Below are 22,855 nucleotides of genomic sequence, written 5' to 3' on the forward strand. Positions count from 1 at the left end.
GGCTTATAATTCCCCTTCAGTGGTGGAAAATGATAACACATCCTACAATCTTCCACCCTGTGAAGTTGGAAGTCACATAAGAATGAATTGCAAATGCAATTCTTGTCTGACTGATCTTACAGCACTGATGAGTGGCTTGAAATGGAATGAACATGGAAATACTTTTAAATTCTCAAAATCTATTCTTAAGGCTTGCTAATGTTATTCCTACTGCTAGATCCTAGTTAAAAGATGTGATTTGGTTTTTTTTCTATATAACCCCTCACAAACCTCTTTTTCTTTATTGCCTGCCCATGATGCCCCTTTAAGCAGCCATTTTGCAAAATCTGCAGATTCCCATACTATTTAGCACCTGTATTTGTTAGTGACTGCCTGCCTGCTTCCCTCTTATTGCAATGGAAATATCATTTAACTGCCAAATTAAGTAATACAGAAAGAGAGATGAAACCCTCCTGTAGGGTACTAATTGGGTGAGTAGGGCAGAAGGTTAGGGCAGGATGTAATAGAGAAAACAACTAGGGTCTGTCTGGCTGTTCAGACTGACATGGTTCTCATTTTATTCCCTGGACCAGACATCAATACTCCAAGGTCTTTGCATGAGAGATTACTGCAATAGGTGAGATGCCTCTTTCTGCCTACCAGGCCCATCTAAAAATGCACAGCAAGGGGTAAAATGAAACTTATCAACTTTTCTTTGACATGGGAGAAACAGCAACTCAACCTCCAAATATTCCTAACACTGATTCTTTTTGGAGGAAAATCCAGAATTACAAACCATTTACTAGTTGAAAACTGGAAGAAGAGGAGAAAAATCCCTTGAAGTTTCCAATATAAAATGAAAGTGCTCTAGTGAAATGCTGGCAACACCGTCTGGAGAGCCAGGCTTTGGAAAACTGCCACCAGGCAGGTTTTGAAAACTGAAGCTGCAATGCCTCCTCCAGGACAAAGAAGACACTTGCAGGCTGAAATCAACTCACACAACAGAAGCTCTGGCAGAACAAAGTAGGTGGTGCCTGAGCAGGTCCTCCGGGATGCTGAGGAGCCTCTGGGTGAGCTCAGATTAGTCACAGATAATTAGTGCTTTTTCATTTTCAGCACACTTTCTTCACGATCTCTACAGAAATAGGCTGAGGTACTCTTCAGAGGGGATGCTATTTCAAAGGGAAACAATTCCCAGCTTTGGAAGCAAGGGACAGAGTACAGGGACAGCAAAAGGAATCAATGTTTTCTCAATGCTTGTTTGTCTTAGGTGCCCCATCAGAAGCACCTCACTGTCCTTATGGTTCTAGCATTTGTTTTCCTGTTTGTGCGTTCAGCTCCAAGTGCTCACACAATCACAATACAGCACAAGTGGAAATGGAGTACAAGTGTATTCCGTGCTTTCCAGAACATGTAGCATTTAGTGGCTTCTGTCAGGTGGTAAAATCTGTGGCAGGAGCCTGTCCATACCATCTTGTGCCATCACAACTGACTGCTATAATCACCCCACACACTCTTTGCTGACTCAGATTCAAAACCTTGTTTCTTCGTTTCTCCTGTAAGCAAGTGTCCCTTCTCACATCCATACCCAGCTACTCTGAGTTCTTGATATCTACTTCTAGTATATTCATGGGTGCATCCTTTCATTTCTGTCCTGGTCAAGCATAGTTCTTAATGATAACATTCATTTTGAAGGAGAAAGGCTATTCCAGTTAGGGTAAATTCTACCTAGCCCATGTACTAAATGATGAAGAAATGAAAATGGAGAGTGAACAAATGAATATTTGAACACTTGGCATTTAGCAAACCTGCTTGGCAAGTTTTCAGGAACTGTCTCTGGAACTAAAGGCCACACACATTATCTTCTGTACTATTAGAAAGTCGGGTGAGAGCTAGGCAGTAAGAGAGGCAGTGCCTGCCCAGGCTGAATTGCCCCTGTTATATGTCATAACAAATCTTCTGAGGTGGAAGGAGGTATCACTGGCTCTCTATCAGAACACCTCCAGTGACTTCCTGGCAATAGAACATGCTTGCTTTCTGCTGTTTTTCCAGCTCTCAAGAGGAATTGTTCTGAGCTGCCTTGGTGCCACCTGCCTGGATGAAAGAAACTAATTTGTCGACTGCTTAATAGAAAATTCACTCAGTGGGAAGCCAATTGACCATCCCTGCCTGAGATTAAACCAGCTACCACCTTACCATCTGCATAAAGATATAAAACCAAAACATGTGGATTGATGAGTTCACAGGCAGGGGACACTGGCAAGGGAGCACAAGGAAATCTGCAAGTCTTGATTTCTTCCTCGTGATTCCTTCTCAAATGCCACAGCATGTGCAGGGAGTTGAAACGAGCAGCATTGTCACGATGCAGCCAAGTCTGATTAGACAGCCCGGAATTCACTTTCTGAGTTTTCTGCGTGGGCTGCACACAGCGTGAGAGGGGGTGAGAGAAAAGGCTTCATGGCTAGAAGACAGCTACACTTGAAAACAACACAACCCTGCCTGACAAGTCCTTGCTCATCCTGGGAGCAAAGGCGGGCCACTGCAGAGGCCTGGCTTTCCTCTGCAGCAGCTGTGTTGAACCTAGTCAGGGACCACACCATGTCCCTGTGGTCATAATCTTGTTCTATTCCGTCTCCTCTCCTCCCCCTGTACTTCCTTTCCTTCATGTCCTTTACATTCCAGTCTCCTTTCTTTGTTTCATGCTTTCTCTCACATTTTACAGGCATTAACCACTCCCTTTTCCTAAGAACTTTAAGAGAAAGCAAATTCTCTGTGCTTTCATGCAACATTTCACCTATTAACTGGTGAACTGGTCTACATGCTCTGATCCCAGTACCCAATCATCTCTAGTGAACTGGGACACAAGCTCTGATCCCCAGTACCTGATTATCTCTGATCCCAGGGGAATCCTTTACAGTTACTACATGCTGGCTGGTTGAATGAATGGGTGAATAGACAAGCCAAGGAACAAATAAGCTAGCACAAGAGAGTTGTGGCTCAGTACCCCTCTTGGTGGGAGGGAGCAGTTCCTGCAGCCTTTGCTTGTTTCACTCAGAGCTGGCACAGTAAAATATTCAAAAGAATGATGGCTGACTAGAAGGACATTTTCTAAAAGAATACAGCAAGTAATCATGATTCAAAGGACTGGGTGGAGAGTATTACAGATGCTGGAGTGACTTACAAGCTGGGTGATTCTAGTGCAATTGAATAACCTTAGCTTTGACTCTGCCATATAGGAACTGGCCATCCCTCGCAGTCAAGACAAGAGGTAAATGAAATATATATGTGAAACATAGGATGCTTCATCAGCCATTCCCAAGCATGTAATAAATGGGACTGCTCATGGTGATGAGGAAATCATAAAGGTGCTATAGGCTACAGATATTTGTTACTAATAGTTAACATTGATTTTAAAAGTTTGGAGAAACTGAGATAAGTACTATAACCCATATAGGTATATTACATACATTATAAATATCTAATTTACTAATGGATAGAAAGAACTGTATCTAAGTGTCTTATTTCCACAAGATATAATTATGGTTAAAACTATACATGTTAGTTAGTTAATTCCTATACTCCTTTTATTGCTACCTTAATTTCTATAAATTGCATTGAATAGGTTGCTTAGAGAGGGAAGTTTGCTGGATATGACATTTTTCTCTCAAGCAGAAAATTTGGTTTATTCTTTGCTAGCACTACTGACATTTGGAGCTAGATACTTCATTGTTATTGGGGCTATTCTGGACATCATGGGGTGTTTAACAACATCCTTGTCTTCCTCCCCACCCTGCACAGCAATGTATCCAGATATTACCTGAAGGACAAAACACACACACACACACACACACACACACACACACACACACACACACCACTCCTATATCCTAGGTTATAAACCACTGTGTAGAGAAAAGCATTCTACAATATTGAAAGCAAAGGATATGCCAGTCATGACTGTCCTTTGGCCCAGGAAAAGTTAGATGCCAGTTTACACAAATCTGCAGAATCGGGTCCTGAGCCAATTGTTTCTATGCAACTTGTAAACAGGTCCTACCACAAAAGCTTTACAAGACAACAAAAAGAATGAATGAAACCCTGATGTAGTTCAGAACCACTGAGGAAACTCTCCTTCTCCTAGCCAAGTGAAGAGTAGTAAAAGGATGGTTACAAATCAAAAGAGAGGCAGCTTCACTAACGAGTAAAAAAAAAAACCTCCAACCATTTCATTTAGAGAAAGAGAATAGAGCCTATGTAATTGGGTCAAAGCAGAGAACACATCAAAATTGAGGACAAAAATGCCCAGCAAACTTTAGAGAAGACATTAGGAGACTCTCTTAGGTCTTATTTTCCTTTTTTACATATAGTTCTACATAAATCAATAAATCAGTCCTCTGTCTTCTGGCAGAGAGACTAGGTTCTGAAATCATGATAAGTCAGACTATGAAAAATAAATCGTGTTAGTCCTAGAGGCTGCAAAGCAACATGAAAACAATCACTCTTATGATAAACTGTATGGTGGAAAAAGCAAGATGCAAAACTGTAGAAATGCTATGAATGATGGTATGTCAAGAAAAAGAGGCTTAAAGAACCAGCTCTCACTACATGAGTCATTGCCTAGCCCAGGCATTGTGCTTATATATACTTTTCGAGAAGCAGCCCCCTATGCTTCAAAGCTACCACATACAGGGTACGCTGTTCTCTGCTTATTATAAAATTAACAAAGTTGCAAAGGTAGAAAGAAATGAGACCACATCTTTATGACTCCAAATCTCCACATTATTAGGAACTTGGTTATAGAGTACCCCATATTTACATGTAGAGAGCTAGACAAAAGGGATCAAAGTATTATATTAAGAGGGACAATTATTTTATGCAATTATCTTTTACTCCCTAGATTCTGTTACATTAATTCCATGGTTTCTTGGGGAATTTTTAAAATTTTGATTGCTTGTTCTGGGTTTTAGGGCAGAGTTTAAGGCTAAACACTTTTTTTTGTAGCCCAGGCTGGCCTCGAACTCACAGAGATCCCCCTGGCTCTGCCTCCCTAGTGCTGGGATTAAATGCGTGCGCTGCCACCGCCCGGCTTCTGGCTAAACACTCTTTAGCCCACGTGGACCTGGAGGTCACAATAATTCTCCTGTCTCACAGCCTCCAAAGTGTTGATATTATAGGCATGAGCCACAGGCTTTGTTTAGGGTCTATATAAATAGATTTTAAACATATTATTATTTGTCATCTGATAAAGATATTTCTGTTTAAAAATTAATATTAATCACATTTCCCAAATACAGTGATATTATTGATTTGGTTATTGATGTGAGATCTTCATTTTTTTTTTTTTGAGCTGAGGATCGAACCCAGGGCCTTGTGCTTGCTAGGCAAACGCTCTACCACTGAGCTAAATCCCCAACCCGAAATCTTCATGTTTTAAGCATAATTGTCTATTTGGGCCTATAAAGTCTAGTTGGTTTTCTTTGCTGCTCACATCTTCTATTTCTTATTGCTCTTTTACTAAAAGTGGGTTTTTTGAGGCAGGGTTTTACTCTGTAGCTAAGGCTGGCCAGGAGCTCAATATGCAGTCCACAATGGCCTTGAATTCATGGAGATCTCCTTTCCTCAGCTTCCTTAATGCTGAGATTATAGACATGAGCGACCATACCCACCCATTACTACACGTTAGAAATAAGTCCTCAATTATTATTATTATTCAATGTGTATGTCTCTGCTTTTGCTTCACCCATTTCAGGGGGCCTGTTGTTAATGCTAAGTACACTACTTATGAAGTATGTGGGTCCGTCAGTTTGCCCTCCTGTCATTAGCACGTAAATACGCAAGAGTGACAGTGATACATAATGTTTAACATTTAAGAGTAATGAGTACCTTATGTTCTCCTTTTTGGGAGATGACATATCTCTGGATGGCTGGTTAGCAAATATGTCTTACCTAGACATAAATTCTCTTTTAAAACTAAAGCCAACAAGTTGCTGAAAATTACAATTTCATTTTCTTTGATTTTATATATTTTGCTATACATTTGCATAGTAAATATATCTGTAGTAGCAAAAATGACAGTGTCTTCCTTAGCTGGTAATTGCAAATGGGATTAATTCCACAAATTATTACTATCACACATCACCAAAATCTATGAATTACTACAAATTATAAAAATGTTTTCATTTTTAAGAAAGATGATTTTTATTTTATAAATGTTTTGCCTGCATATACATATGTGCACCGTGTGCATGCCTGCAGAAGAGGGCTACCCCTGGAACTGGAGTTGCAGAGCATTGTGAGCTGCTGTATGGGTGCTGGGAAGTGTACCAAGGCCCTAGGCAAGAGGAGCAAGTGCTCTTTACTACTGAACCATCTCACCAGCCCCTAGTTTGCATTTTTAAAATGAAATGATGTGTGTAGTGATGGATGGATATACAAAGAAAATGTGACATATATACACAGTGGAATAGTATTTGGCCATATAAAGTGAAAATCTGTGTGATTTGAAGCATCATGGATGGAGCTGGAGGTCTTTATGTAAAGTGTTTTAAAAGGAAGGACACATGGTTCTTACCCATATGTGGAAGCTGCATTTGTAATACTGGTTACAATTTACATTGGTTTCATAGAAGTTGATCATAGAACAGTAGTTGCTGGAGATTAGGAAGGGTAGGGGGAGGTGGAATGGAGGAAGGTTACGTAATAGATGCCAAAGCTCATTTATGTGAAAGTAACAGGTTGCAGCATGCTACAACATAGTTGAATGACACGTCCCAACAGTCTACTAAATATGTTATAAAGAACTAAGAATGTGAACCTTCCCAGCATAAAATTACAAATATTTAAGGAAAGAGACATGCTGATCATCCTGCTTTGATTGATTATGTATACTGAATACACCATAAATAAATGTGTATGTGTTGATTTAAAAATGACAAGCCACAGGCTGGAGAGATGGCTCAGAGGTTAAGAGCACTGCCTGCTCTTCCAAAGGTCCTGAGTTCAATTCCCAGCAACCACATGGTGGCTCACAACCACCTGTAATGAGATCCAGTGCCTTCTTCTGGCCTGCAGGGGTGCGTGCAGGCAGAACACTGTATACATAATAAATAAATAAATCTTTTTAAAAAATGACAGGCCACAGCCAAGCAGTGCTGGCATGTGCCTTTAATCCCAGCACTCGGGAGGCAGAGGCAGGAGGATCTCTGTGAGTTTGAGGCCAGCCTGGTCTACCGAGTGAGTTCCAGGACAGCCAAGGCTACACAGAGAAACCCTGTCTTGAAAAACCAAAAAAAAAAAAAAAGGAAACCACAAAAATGTTTTGCATTTCTCAGAGTCCCTAGTGTAGTAAAATAATGTGTGAAGTGTGGCTGCCACAAAGCCTATGGCCAGTCTGCCATGTTCACCAATAAGTAGCAGAATGCCTATGACTTCAGAATAATGGTTTCTTTCTAGAGCTTCATCAATCCCAGGGTTTTCAGTTGCTGCTGTCTTGCTGTTCACTTGCATAATTGTAGAATTCTTAGGTTCCACCCCTGTCAATCACTTCTTTTCTTGTAATTGCTGCAGTGTTACCACCTTACTACTTCCATTGTTCCTCTCTAACGTTTTGTTAGCAGTGAGCTCTTTTACCACTGGAAAAAGAAGAGATACAGACAAGTTGTACAGCCTTGTTTTGCTCTGCCCTCAAAGTTTTTGCAGTACTGCCTTAAAGGAACTATTTGGTCCTAACAAATCAGCTTATTAACAAGGTCCTGCAGATTCCATATGTCTAGAGGATATCCCTTCCCAGTACCCTAAAATTGTCCCTACCAATGACTGTCTCCTGTTCCAAAGTAATACTATTGAGCATGATTTTTTGTCTACTTAGTGGGTCAAAGCAACTATCAGATATCTTCAAAAATCAACCCTTTAACTCATGACTTATTTACCCTCTGTTATTCTCTATCTTTCTGCCAAATCTTAGGTATCCTGACAGCAAAGGCCATAGTTTCTATCTGTACATCTTAGTACAGAGAGAAGAAAGTGTACAGGTTCCACAAGCTACTTATAAAGATTCTTTACCAAACACCTGTAGTCTGACAGGAGAATGAAGAAGGAGACAAATGGAGAGAACTTATTTGGACTCCAAACCCAAGTAAGGTTCCCCAGACCATTGGTAGGTCTGTGGGATTCCCAATAATGCAGGAATGAATAGGCATGAGGAGGTCAGAAAACACATGATTTTCTTACCTTTCTGCTAGTCTTGTCTCTGTATCTAGTTCTTGGACTTTCTTAAGTTAACACCTGGCTACCTTCAGTCTCATCTAAAACAATCCTCAGTGTGACATGGATGAATACCCTACTTTCCCCCATCCCACCCTATCCTCCACATTGGCTTGGAAACCCTCTAAGAAATGTCCCATGTCTCTTGGTTAAGACATAATGTGTGCTATCTCTGTGTTGCTATTGCCTGGTCTGGTTCCCAATGTGAGTACAGGTTTCCCCAGGGAAAATTCAGACATGGAAGCACATGACTATAACTCCAGCACTGGGTTTGGTGAAGACAGGTGGATTCCATGGGCTCACCGGCTGGCCAATCTATCAAAATCATGAGTTTCAGATTCAGTGAGGGGACCTTGCCTCAAAAACAAGGTGAATCTTGGTTATTTAATTTTTGTGACAGGTAGATACTTTCCAAGATTTAGTTAATATGCATAACATGTCAGCCTAGTAGCCACCCTTCTTTAATATACTTGGCAAATGTTATTTCTCTGCAACAAATAAAGACTACATTAATTGCAACTGGAAAAAAGGTGAGGTTCAACACAAATCAAACTTGAACTAAACTAGATTCCTCCCTGATGGATCTGTTCTTATGGTACCAGATGGCACCATGCAGGATGCTATAAAACACAGGCATTAATGACCTAACCATTTGTGAATTCTATAAACTATAATACTAGGCAAAAATAAGCCCATTTATGTAATGATGACACAATTGTTATGGGGGTAACTGACTACTTCCTACTTGAGACTTTCTCTATGAAGAAATTCATGCTTAATAATGTAAACTTGGTTCAAAAAAACAAGACAGAAGAGGTCTTATATCCTTCAGTGGAGGTGGTGGTGGCTAAGGTGGCTGCTTAGCTGAGTTGACATAGCAACAAAACACCTCCTAAATATCTAAATATCTATGCTTACACCCACAAATAAAGGCTATTCTCAGCTTTACATAGGGGAAATTTTTCTTACAGTGAATGACTGCACAAAATGTTGACAGTAAAGAATAGTTCAGCACTAAGACCCCATTAAGGTTTATAACATCCTCTTAAGGCTCAGTGAATACTACAGAAATTGGGATGGAAAGTCTTTAAGAGCTTGAGGATGGGGAAAAGGGCTGTGAAATACCATCTTCTAAGCAGGACTCTGAAATGGCTATCATGACCTCATATCAGCTGTGCCTAGTGGTACCAGGTCCATAAAAGTCAGGCTCTGTTAACAGTCAGCTGTAGAGGAGGAAGGAACTTGGTGGGCCCTATTACATATAGCTGATCAACAGGCAAGTGACAGAGTCTGGGAGAGGGTGAAATGTGGTATCAAGTTATACATCCATGGGGGCCCACCAGGTTATGGTTAGTTCCAAACTCTGAATCATACAGAAGGTCCTGATAAAACTCTGGGATACCAAACAAAATCAAAACTAAGAAATAAGGAGAAGAGATTTATGGGGAAATAGAAAGGGCTGGTAGCACTGACAAGGAAATGGGAGAGGATGAGAAAAGGACCAAAATACATATATGTATATGAAATTGTGGAAAAAAAATTAGTGGGAAAACATGGCAGACTATTCTACAAGATACTTCAGTAGGTAAAGGCACTTGCCACATAACTCAAATTTGATGCCTAGAACCCATGTAAAGGTGAAGAGAACCAACTCCATGAAATTCTCTTATAATCTACACACACACACACACACACACACACACACACACACACACACACTATGGCATGCATGTGCATGTTCATATGCATGCACACATAGCAGTAATAAGTAAAGTTTAAAAACCTCACAAGTGAAGGTCAATAGAGGAAGATACCCTGCCTTGACCTCTGCCTCCCCCACCCTACTCCCCACACACACTAATGCATGTTTCTAGGGGCTGGAAAATGGATCCGTGGGTAAAGTGCTTGCTAGAGGAGCATGAAGAGCGAAATTCAGATCCTCAGCAGCCATATAAAAGTTGGCCATGGAGCTGCTGTGCACATGTATAACCCCAACACAAGGGAAAAGGGTGAAGACAAGTGGGTCACTTGGGATTGCCGGCCAGTCTAGTCAAATTGGTGAGCTTCGGGTTTGAACAAGCAAACAAATAAACAAAGAAATAAAATGGGGTGAAGAGCGATTAAGGAAGATACTGGATATCTGGCTCTGGCCTTCACATGCACAAACACTTGCATCCACACATATGCCCATAATACACACACACATACACACACACACACACACACTCACACACACACACACACACACAAATTCATGTGTTTAAACAGCTTTAGTTGGGTGATGATATAAATATTACAAAAAAAATCCATATCCCTTCTCCGGTCTTACTCAACAAGAAATTCCACAGTTTGATCAAAAACCTACTCAAAAATTTCATGTCAATTTGGCAACTCAAACAGAGCTGAGCATGATAGTCATTAGTTTGTTCTGCTACTTTATAAATAACAAGTTCATGCACTTATCTACCAGTTATTTCCCACTCAGGTAGCTGTGTCCTGATCCAGATCCCTGAGCTTTATTCTGTGGCCATGGAATGGAATTTGTTCCATTCTCACTCCTTCCTTCTCTTATGTAATTGTGCTAAAAACACTACATATTATTATTTTATTTTAACTCAAAGCGGATTCTAAGGTGAGCATGGTGGTACATTCCTCCTATCCCAGCACTTGATAGGATGAGGCATGAGGATAGTAAGTTTGAGGCCAGTCTGAACAATATATGAAAAATCTATCTTTAAAAAAAAGGGGGGGAAGGGGTGAGTGGAGGAAAGAAGGGTGGGAGGGAGGGAGGTAAGGAGGAGGAAGGGCAGGAAGGAGGTAAACCAGCTAGCTCCCCTCTTCCTCTAGAAAATCTTTTCAACCAAACTAGTTTGAAAGTATCTTTCCAAGGTCTAGAATAAGTATGACATAAATGAAATCATGACAACCCACTGGACTGTCCCACAAACATTGTTAGTGCCATCTATAAAGTCAATATTCAACCCAAGTGCAAGGAGGGTATGTGCAATCAATTTGCATGGTGTGGTGAGATGTGGTACTTGAAACTGTGTGACAAGTAGGTAACTGAAAGCATCAGTCCCCCTAGGACTCATTTCAAGAATGAAGGTGATAAATGGGCATTATGAAGCTTATAAGAAATGTTAGAGCCGAGCATAGTGGCCCATGCCTCTGATCCCAGTACTAGAGAGGCTGAGGTAGGACTGCCATGAGTGCCATGAGGCTGGCCTAGGTTACAGAGAGCTCCAGCCCAACTTCATCTATAAATGAAGACCCTGTCATGAAAAAAAAGGGGGGGGATATAACGTTCTTCATACAGTGGCAAGTGGTGAATATTTCTGCCATCCATAAATATTGATTAAATTGATGGAGAGACAAATGAATGATGGACAATCAATAGGATAAAAAGCACCGGGCGGTGGTGGTGCATGCCTTTAATCCCAGCACTCGGGAGGCAGAGGCAGGCAGATCTTTGTGAGTTCGAGGCCAGCCTGGTCTACAGAGCAAGATCCAGGAAAGGCGTAAAACTACACAGAGAAACCCTGTCTAGAAAGCCCCCCCAAAAAATAAGAAGAAGAAGATAAAAAGCCTATTACATGTCCCCATGTAGATTTTCCTCCAGACTTCTGTTTAAGGTTGTGCATGGTGAAGTTCAGTAATGCTGCTGGTAAAGGACAGATTTGCTCCTGATGTCTCCTAGGAGAAAGAGCCATGATTTGGTGAACCCATACTCTGTCTGTTGGCAGAATTTCTATTCCAGTTAATAGGAACCAGATCTGCAGGTGGAGGATTGGCTTACCAGAAAATCATTACTGAGCATTAAAATGAAAATAAGTGTTTCATGTGCCTTGTTGGAGCAGCCTGCATAGTTTTGGACGTACTCTTTTTCCATCTACATGCACAGTTTCAGATCTATTCTTTTTCCATCAGACCTAGCGCTTCTTGGTGTGCCTTGCACATATTCTGGTGACCTTTTTATGAGGCCTGAATGCATACAGTGCTGCCTCCTCTCACTTCCAAATCTGCACATCTACTTGTTTGTCAGATCCTCTTGCCAAAGCAATAGTTCATTATTCTTTACGACATACGGTGTGGAAATACACATGCCATGACCTGCCCTCACCTAATTTCATCCTTCTCTAACTAGAAGAATGACCAGAAAGGGACCAATAAATAGGCTTTCCCCAAAAACAATACACAAAAATGCTGTCTTAATTGAACACTACTGGTAGAGATTCCTCCTTTTGATAATGGTCATTTTCAGACAAAGAGACTGGTTTTCCACTCACCTTTTTTCCCCCTTTGAACTAATGTTCCGTTTTGGGGACATATTTCAGTTCGCTTTTAACATTCTGGATCTCCAGTAGGTTGACAGCAGGTCCTGGAAGTTTCTTTGCTCCAGGAATTGGCTTCTTCTCTTCCTCTGAAGCAGGAGGAGCCCCCTGAAAAGAAAGGAGAAGAAATTCAACTCACCAAAAACAAGGATATTTCATCTCTCGGGTTCATGGCCTAGAGCAGGAGAACAAATATCAAAGAAAGAAAATCAGAGTGTGATTCTAGCATGGTGACTTAGAGTTTTAACAAAATTCCCTGAAATTTGTACAGGAATGTAAAATAATGTTGTAAGGGAAAAAGTCATGTTTGTATGACTTAGGACACATTAGGCAACAGTTCAGTGTATGGTAACTAATAAATACTGCCAATAGTTAGAAGTAGTTGTGTTTCTCACAAAAGCATATTCTAAAAGTGACTGACTTTGATTTAGCATTATCAAAATATCAGCTAACTGATGGCAGAAAACTGTACAACATCACTGCACATCTAGCCCAAATTAGTCCAGGAGTTTGCAAAAATTTGTTCAGAGCACGGTAGTTGTCAGCCTTTTGTCCTATGGTTCCTTTGGGAAACATGAACAAACTCAGAAGGACATAAGGGAAACATCTTTGAATGTGTGAGGGAATGACAGATGCCAACCTTTGTCTGCTGCTTTGAGTAGTTTAAATTTCCTATCATTAACAGAATCTCAGCTTTAGAGAGGGACACACAACCTTTTCTTTTTGTGTGTGGCTCCTCTAGTGCCTGATTGACAGAAACTTGAATGTATACTTGATGATTTTTGTTTAACTAGTTAATCCTATAATCAACCCACACCTCCATGTGCATGCACCCAGCACAAACAGAAAAGGACTATAAAACATTAAGATCAGTTGCTGTGTGTAGCTCCATCTAGTTACTAGAGAAGAAAATTGCATGCTAGTCTGTTCTTCCTATTTGCCTGAAAGGAAGATATTGGAGGACATGTGATCACCCTAACAGCCAGGATGTCATTCCTTAGATCGGATTACTTCAGGGAATGACTGCCCTAACTCCCTGTCACTAAAATCCATCCATTACCATGCAGAGGTCACATTTACTATACCCAGTGGTAACAAATGACTGAGTACAACAGCATTCCTAAGGTGATCCCATACCTGGTAGACAGGGACTCCTCCCAGGAGAAATTTAGATTGGAAAGTTGGCCTTAGAGTCACATTGAAGTCTGGGTTTCTTCCACCAAGCCTCTCCCTCTTCTCCTGCATCTGTGTCTCAGCATCTCTCCTGTAGCTCTCTTCTATCTTTCCTTATAAGTGTTTTCCCCCAGTAAATACTCTGAACCTTAAATACCTGTTTCTTAGAGGACTCAAACTGACATAGTTCCCACTGCAGAACTGTTATAGCTCCATCTGCTTAACCAAGAATTGGGTAAACCAATGTATGTAAGTGTGTGTGTGTGTGTGTGTGTGTGTGTGTGTGTGTGTGTGTGAGAGAGAGAGAGAGAGAGAGAGAGAGAGAGAGAGAGAGAGAGAGAGAAGAACCTGCACATTTGCCTCCTGTGAAGGACAGTGTTAAAGCTAGTGCTGTTAGTCCAGGTCTGGTGCCTGCCCATGTCTCCTTCTCTCTTGTTTAGCACCTAGAAGAAGAATGTATTCAAGCTTCCCTGAACTCTGACAAATCTCTAGGTAGATATGTCCCTTACAGATATGTTTTAAATTGTTTATTGGGGAGGATGAGTAGGCATAAAAGACTGAGGTGTTATTCCACTTGTAAGGGCTAATGGGACTTCCTGTACTTACTTTCTGTGAAGCTGGTACAGTGCTGACTAAATAGCTAATGTGCCACACACACTAAATAAGATTAAGTAACTCAATGAGGATGTATCTGTTGCAAATCCTTGTAAGATATTGTTTGCTTGGGTCCATGTACAGAGTCACAAACCTGGCTTCTTTTCTCCATGCAAACATATTCATCATTTGTAAGTGTAGATACAGAAAAGGTCATTAAAATGGTAAAACACCCATTTGAAGAACCAGGTATTCCAGAATGTTCTTTGCTGGGCTTTCAGGAAGGAATTTTTAACAAGGCTGTAAAGTGTTGCTTCTTTTTAAATATATGTAGCAATGAAAAGAAAAATGTTTCAGCACTTATAAATGCTCCCACGGTTGCATGTGGGTAGATCTTAATAAAGAAGCATGAAGAGAAAAATGTTTCTAGATCCTTCTGGTAAGTTCCCAGGTGAATCACTTCCAGGAACAGCACATTTAACACATACAGCCAACATCCACACTTATGTGTCTGGGGGCAGATTTATAAGGTGAACTTACACAGATTAATAATGGTAATATTTAATGCTAGACATCTTCCTATCATGTTATTAAGACCTCAATGGACTGGTTTCTTTTTCATTTTCTTATCAAGATAAGGCTTGGCATTTGATTTAGTAAGGGGGCAAATAATGGAGACTGTCACTGTGTTTAATAATTTGATAGTATGATATTGTTGAGGAAGCAGGGCACATTTTTCACTGAAGTTCTACTACCTTTTAAAAACAATGGAAATCATATTCCTCTGCTTCTGTGAATTAGTTATTATAAGAATTACAGTAAACTAAAGCATGAATAAAGAGGGTTTGACTTGAATAATGGAGGATATCCATTATTCATAGATATCCCAACTCAGCAGGGAACTAGAGGCTATTTATTCTTCAGTGTAAATGAAGAGAATGTAAGGGAAACCTTACCAAACCTAGCATTATTCCCCACTTCAGTGACAATTCTGTGAAGGGAAATGCCTGCCTTGGGAATCACAGAGAATTTGCCAAACTTTGAAGTGTGCTGAAGCATTTCCAAGCTACCTCATCTTCATGACCTTCTTTGCTACCAGATACCCGACTGAGTTTTTCCCTAGGCTCTTACATGAGGCAATAGAGTATGACCTACTTATTCATGTTCAAAACCAAAAACTCACTGACATCAGCAAACACTATTAGCTGTTCTAAGATACCTGTGCTAAATCATTTAATTTTCACACCAGCTCTACAGATCTGCTTTTATCCCTACCTCACCATTTAGACGAAGATATGGAAAAGCTAAAAAACAAAAATAAAAAATTTCCCAAAGCTTCGCAACTAAGAAATGATTTACTAGAATTAAATAATATGTTTGCATCTTGTGAAGGGACAAGATGAAAAAGAAATATTCAAAAGCAAGTCCCAATGTGTTATTATGTAGTGTATTAAGAATAGTGATATTTTAGTTAAAAAGTGATTTGGAGGCTTAGAAATGGCTCATCAGGACCCCCAGGTTACTTCAAACAAGCAGCTACTTTTCTAATGCAAAAGGATGTGGATAGAAGTCCCCTGTGCCTGGTGCATGCCTGTGTCTAATAAACCAAATCTGGAAGGTACAGTCCATGTCTGTAGGCAAAGCAAAGGGCTGGTCAGAAGCCCCAGGTACACAAGAGACAGCCAGTGGTCACACACCTTGTCAGAGAGCCAATGACTCAGGCTCTTTTTCTGCTGGGATACATCCATTTGTTCACTTCTTAGAGAATGTCAAAATCAAAAAACTTTCTGAGTTTACCTGGGGGTCTAACCTGGCTAGGACGGAGGTGAGCTGTTCTGGTTATTGATGGTGCGTTACAAATCACACATTATTATTCAAATTCTGTTAGCATGGGGCCTGGCAACAAATCTGAATTCTATGAATGTAAGCAATTCTTAGTTTGCAAATACAGATTACAGTAATAAATGTGGATGTGAAAGTTATTCTGAATTTACATTCAAGTTCCTTATTCAAACTATGCCACAGAAGGTAACTAGGGCCTCAAGCCAACCCACAAAAAATCCTATTTAATGCACCTTGTAGCTAAGACAAACCACTCAATGACTCCCCTTGTGATGTTTCTCTGGGAAATTTACTCTGAGGCTCAAAACAGAGTTTGAACCATGATGTCACTTCCTCCCTCAAACCCCACAAGCCCTAAGAGTCCCTATCTGTTTGTATTGGGTAAGGAACTGCCTTAGCTCTCTGCTCAACCCAATGAACACCAAGAACAAGGAGTGTCACAATGTATAGACCATCCCTAGGGGCTCAGGATCTCTGTGGATATCTCATTCTTTCTACCCTATGAGAAATACCAATTAGCCATTTGAATACATGAGTGGTTGGAAAATAGATAGTCACAATCCAAGTGATATAGGTCCTTGGTAGTTTTTTGGAGTATGCCCAAACCAGCAGGCTAGGGACAAGAAAAGAGTGATAGAAAGGGTCTTCCCTAGCCTCCTAAGCAAGATACTCATGTACAGGGAAGAACTCATGGCTGCCTGCCCAACAGAGAGAAAAGAAGAAGTGAGTCCCACAGCTGTTATATCAGCCAATTTCACAGGAAAGAGGGCTAAGCTACCTTCTGACTATCTTTCATAGTGACAGATACAGTTTAAGAGGAAGATGAGGAAGATGCTAAAAAAAAATGGAGGTGAGGGCAGAGTCCCATGGCCATCCCTTCAAACTCCCCAGGCCTCTTAAAACCTGCAAAGCAAGAGGCCTGGAGTCTTTCATAAAAATTGGATAATCAGGGCAATTTCTGAAGAACTGGTTATTTATCACATGCCTACCAGACTATACCATGTCCATTATTCCATTTATTCCTTCCTGACAGCAACCCTCTGAGGGATGGAGGAGATCCTGCTTGGCTAACACAAATTCATCTACTTGACCCAAGTCCCAGACAGAAGAATTAGTAACTGAAATTCCAAAATTTGGTGATACTATTCAAATACTACACTTCCTCCTCTCAAAAAAAAAAAAAAAAATCTTTTGATCGGAGGCTAAAGCCAAGGAGCTAGGATCATGATCAGGAAAGTGCACAGATGAAAAGGTGAAATTCAGGACCAAGGTCATTTAAGGAAAGTTTGAGATAGGGGGCCAAATAAAAAAGCCGTAAAAATCCTTACCTTTTAAAATGGGCTGATTTTTTGTGTTAATGAAATGTTCTAAAACCTTAATCCCAGCTCCCTCAGAATCAGCAGAAAAGTCACACGCAAGTCAATACGCCTGAGGAGGGTACTTGTTTCTGCTTGCTACATTTCTTCATTTCCATCTCTGTTTTAGCAAGGGATTTCAATTGGACAGGGAGTAAAGAATAGGGAAATACAGGGAGGGAGACCAGATAGCCTCTTTCAGAAAGCCTCCTTTTTAAAGGAAGATCAAGATGACTGAATCTGAAAGTAATTGAATGCGCTTACTTACTGAGCTCTAATTGAGGTTAGTCTGCCATCAGAAGCCGCACCACACACAGCTTGCCCAGTTTAATCACAGACCCTGACTAAAAACTTACCAAACAAGTGGCTAGCGCTAACCCTAAAGCACCTGTGCACAAATTCAGCCGACAACTGGAAGTCAAGCAACTTTGTCAGACACTTAACACTGGCTGAACTGGAAAGGGAAGCACAGAATGTCCTGCTAACTGAGAAACCTGGCCTCCGGGAAGACTGTGGAGGGAGCAGGCCTTGCTATATCTGTTAGCTCTCTTCCTCACTCACCTCCTCTGCTTGAGGAGTACTCTCTTTCCTTCTGGGAGGCTGTCCAGCTCCTGGGCGAAAGGCTCCCATTGGAATATTGATATTTGCCTAAAAGAGAAAACAGGGTAAATTTAGCTTAAGAATAATAAGAAATTGCAGTGACATTCTAAGACAGCAATCATCATGAGGAAAATGCTTCTGAAAACTACATCTTCAAAGCTTTTTATTGAAGAAAAATTGCTGTAACAACAGCACAAAAAATATGCAAAGGAAAATTTTACTTCCATTTATTACACATTCCTGGTATTCATCCTTAGGTCTGTGCAGTGATTTTATAATTCTTTATTGGATGGAAGAATTTTTGAAGACAGTTCGTTCTGGCTGTTGGCCTCCTGGGGTGCATATTATTTTCCCCTTTCAGTGAAGAGGAAGGGACACATAATGATAGGAAAGGAGGAAAGAGCATCCACAGAAGCTATAACACATTTGGTTCTCCATCAGTTTCTTCCACATGTACAATGATGAGGGTGCTTCCACACTTCCCAAATTGTCACCCTCTTCCTGTAGCATCCTGGCACTGTTCTAGCATCACCTCAGCTCTCTGAGTTGACATTCTTCTATCTTCTCCCTAACACTATCATGTGTGCGACAGTAAGGAAAAAGGATAGTGCTATAAAATCCATTTCCTTTTTTAATAAAAATTCAATTATTGTCCTCTATTAAGATGAAATACTAATCTCCTTCAGTGGCAAGCATAAAATACCTTCTTGTAAACATGAAATACTTCAAACACTAAAATATGTAAGAATATGTTGACACAGTATTTGAACTTGAGAAGATAATATGCAAATTTAAATTTCACCCATATTTCTACAGACATCAAAAGGTGAAAATGTTTAATACTTACCAACAATGTCTTCAAACAGTAGTATTGCTCAAATAAAACATGCGTTAAACAGTTTTTAAAACTAGAATGCATTTTCCACCGAAGATAAAATGTTGCCTTATAAGTAATTGTATATATGGGCTTTAAAAAGGTGGAATTTCATTTTGATATGAATGAAAATGATGCCTAAGGAAAAGGAGCAAAATGTTTTGTTAACTTGTGACACAGAGTGGATGATTTGGGTACCACACCAAAGGAAATTAAGAAGTCCATTTAGAGCCACCAGGTATATGCTCTGGTGCCAGGGTAATGATTAACCCATACCATAGGAAATAGCCAATATCATGGTTCACACAATGTGGCAGGTCTACGTTTTGCCTCAAAGGAGAGCAGGCTTGAAAACCCTCCTTTGTGCTAGAATAATGCCCACAGAAAGGAAACAAGTTTCAGAGTATTAGCAGCAAATAGCATCAAAGATACATCATTTTTATTCCAAGAAGTATTTTTTATCAGCATGTATCATAACAGAAACACATAAGATGGAGGGAAAGTAGATCTTATGTTCTGAAAAAATGGAGTAAAATTTCATGAATCTCATGAGATCATGATCTTACTATTTTGCCCAGGCTAGCCTCAAGCTCAAGTGGTCCTTCTGCTTCAGTTTCCCCAATAACTGGAATTTCAAGAAGGCATCATCTCTCCAGGTCACCTCTTATGATTTTAATTGGCGTAATTACTTTATTTCTTAGGAGGACATAAAATAATGCTATTCACTAGGGATGTGTCTTGGTGATAGAGTTATCAGTTAGATCACATGAGACTAAGTTAGATACAGCACCACAAAGAGTCAAGACTGAATAAATTATTAGTATTTCACATCTGACAATATTTAGACTGAATGACATACATAAAGGCTTGAAATAAGACGAAAACAATGTGAATAGATTCAGAGATGATATTGGACCAATAGACTACAGACTACTTCCTCTACTACAATTTGGATGAAAGAAGAAATGGGTCAATTCAATGACTATTTGAGAGAAGATTAATTAATTAAAAGTTCATTCCGGGCAGTGATGGTGCATGCCTTTAATCCTAGCACTCGGGAGGCAGAGCCAGGTGGACCTCTGTGAGTTCGAGGCCAGCCTGGGCTACAGAGTGAGTTCCAGGAAAGGCGCAAAGCTACACAGAGAAACCCTGTCTCGAAAAAAAAAATTCAGTTAGAGCCTCATGCAGTGCCACACACCTGAAATCCCAGTACTTAGTGGCTGAGGCAAAAGGAGTGTGAGTTTGGGGCTATCCTGGGCTACAAAGAAAGAACCTGACCTCCCTCTCCTGAAAAAGAAGTTTATTTAGAGCACCTCATTCAACCCATTTATTATGAATCTTCCTAGTAGTGAATTTGGGTTAAAATACTGTTTCTGAAAGACTAGGGTTTTAAGCTATTTAATCAAGATTATGCTTTATAATCAAATGTAGTTTTCAGTAAGGAAACATGCAAAGGTGATCCTTAACAATATTATAGTTCATGTTTTGAGGCAACATTTTCTTATTTGAAGATTAATCTTAGAACCTCTTGTAGCATCTCCATAGGTGGTTTATAGGATTGAAGGAGAGCTGGTAGTTGCTATATATTCTTTCAAAGTGAAAAAAATGATAGCTGTTCTGTGCCTCATTATCCCTATTTATAGTGGAAATAATGGGCTACTTCATGATTTTTAAACCTCTTAACCATGGAACCCTTCCTTCAAGTAAAGCAATGTAAGGACATCTAAAATGCAAAATAGTATTCATCAAAGAAACTTGTCTTTGCTACAGATAGAGAATATTACTGAAAACCACAAATGCAGGGAACAGCTTAGCATAGGGTTTCAGCTCTTATGGATACACCTGCACACAAGGCTCAGACAATATCACAGAAGAGAGTGAAGAAAGGGCCAAGAATTCTGCTGTTAGGTTGTGTCTCCTAGAAATGACAGGGAAGCTTCATCCAGGATACCTCAGCAAGATGGCTGCCTAAAGAAGACCTACACAAGGACAACACCAATAGACATGCTAACATTGAAGGGGAAAGAACTACAGGCAACTAAGGAATGTTGAGACTGGGAAAAATAGTCTTCCCTAAGAATGATCCCCCTAATTGGTTATGTGATAGCAACTGGTCAGCCCTGAAATTATATGCATACAAGTTAACACTAAACTGGACTCAACAAACTATATTTATGCAATTAAAAGAAAGGAGCCATGGATTTGAGAGGGAGCAAGGGTTGGAGAGAGGAAAGGAAAGGAAAGAAACTATGTAATTATATTTTAAGTTCAAAAAATTAAAACACATATTATCTAACAAAAAGTAAAATGCAAAATAGGTAGAAAAGGAGGGTTCATAACCTTCTCTTCACAACATTCAGTCTTGTGAAGTTAAGATCATCATCTTTGTTTGACTGATAAACAGACTAAACCTCAAAGAGTTTAGAGTTTATGATCAAGGTCACATAAACAGTACAACAAAGGCTACATTTCCAAATCAAACTTTAATAGTTAACCTTCTTCTCTACCAATCCAGTCTCCCAAGAGTTCTTTTCCCTTGGCTAAAGTTGGTTCTAACCAGCTCTAAAATCGCAGACTTATACTTTGAGAGTAACCTTTGAAAAGAACACAAAAACTACATTGAAAAATGAGCCATTAACTCAATGACATGACACTTTTTCTTCTTGAAGGCATCACTCAAGAAATCAAGAACCTAAATGGGTTTTTAGAACAGCAAATATTGATGGGAACAAAAGCAGCCTGAAACCATTGTTGAGCATCCAAGCATTACAGTGCATCAGTAAGGGAGTATAAGAGCAATGCTTTGTCAAATATGTTATGCACTACACTAGTAATAAGATAATTAGCAAGGCTTCATTATTATAATTGTAGGGCAGTGATATTTGAGTGACAAATTATAGGCTACATTATAGCCATAAGAAAAAAAAATCCTTATAACTTGAATTTGGTGGGAAAATGTAGTCGTATTTTTTGCCTTTTCACTGCCTTACTCTATGTCTGAATATAAATAAAAAACCTTTTCAATCACTCAGTACTTCCATCTGTAGGCAGAAGTATCTGTCCCACCAGCAACTACCAAATATCCAGCAGCTTCTTCCTAAATAATTAACTCAGAGGCTTAATATTAATTATAAATGTTCAGCCAGTAGCTCAGGCTTATTACCAACTAGCTGTTACACTTAAATTAACTCATTATTCTTCCTCAACCCATTCCTATTTATCTATGATTTGCCATGTTGCTTCGTGGCATTATCTGTTCTCTCACATCTTGTTTCTCCTAACAGCAGCTTGCAGAATCTCTCTGACCCCGCCTTTCTTCTCTCTCTCTCTCTCTTTGATTTCCTGCCTGACTCCATTCTGCCCTGTCATAGGCCAATGCAGCTTTATTTATAAGCCAATGCGAGCTACATATATTCGCAGTGTACAGAAAGACATCCCACAGCATCCATTTGCAAACTGAGTGTGGTACTTGCTATTCAAATTGTGTATAATGCAAGCTATATTTTTTTTAACTTTATTTTTTTCAACATAGTATTTTTACTGATTCTTTGGGGATTTCACATTGTACATCCCTATCACATTTGCTTTCCAGTCCTTCCCTGTTCACTCCCCCACCCTTGTGACCTTCCCCCAGCAAAAAAAAAAAAAAAAAAAAAGTCCAATTTGTGTTAGCTAGATACTCACTGGAGCATGCCTCTTAAATAGAACTGAATCCTTCCCCTCTTGCACACCTGCTGGAAGTCATCTATTGTGGAGGGAAACACTTCACATTCTATCACAGTTTAGGCATTACTATTTCTTTTTTTGTTGGGGGAGGTTGGGGTGGAAGTAGGGGTTGTCACAGA

The 22,855-nt window shown here is 39.9% G+C and overlaps 1 protein-coding gene and 1 non-coding gene across 2 annotated transcripts in view; both read right to left on the reverse strand.

Moving 5' to 3' along the window:
• The window catches only part of Smpx (small muscle protein X-linked), a 59,700-nt gene that overhangs the window by 15,350 nt on the left and 21,495 nt on the right, over nucleotides 1–22,855 (reverse strand). Inside the window, exons 4-5 of the mRNA XM_036175695.1 lie at nucleotides 18,098–18,184; nucleotides 12,528–12,680 (exon numbers count right to left, since the gene is read on the reverse strand). Coding sequence (XP_036031588.1) covers nucleotides 12,546–12,680; nucleotides 18,098–18,184 — 222 coding nt within the window. The 3' untranslated portion in view covers nucleotides 12,528–12,545. The remainder of the gene's footprint in view (nucleotides 1–12,527; nucleotides 12,681–18,097; nucleotides 18,185–22,855) is intronic.
• On the reverse strand, nucleotides 5,319–5,399 carry Trnaa-agc. The gene has a single exon. It is a non-coding gene; the product is annotated as a tRNA-Ala (tRNA).

The sequence above is a fragment of the Onychomys torridus genome, chromosome X (assembly GCF_903995425.1).
Source record: "Onychomys torridus chromosome X, mOncTor1.1, whole genome shotgun sequence".
In the NCBI taxonomy this organism is placed as follows: Eukaryota; Metazoa; Chordata; class Mammalia; order Rodentia; family Cricetidae; genus Onychomys; species Onychomys torridus.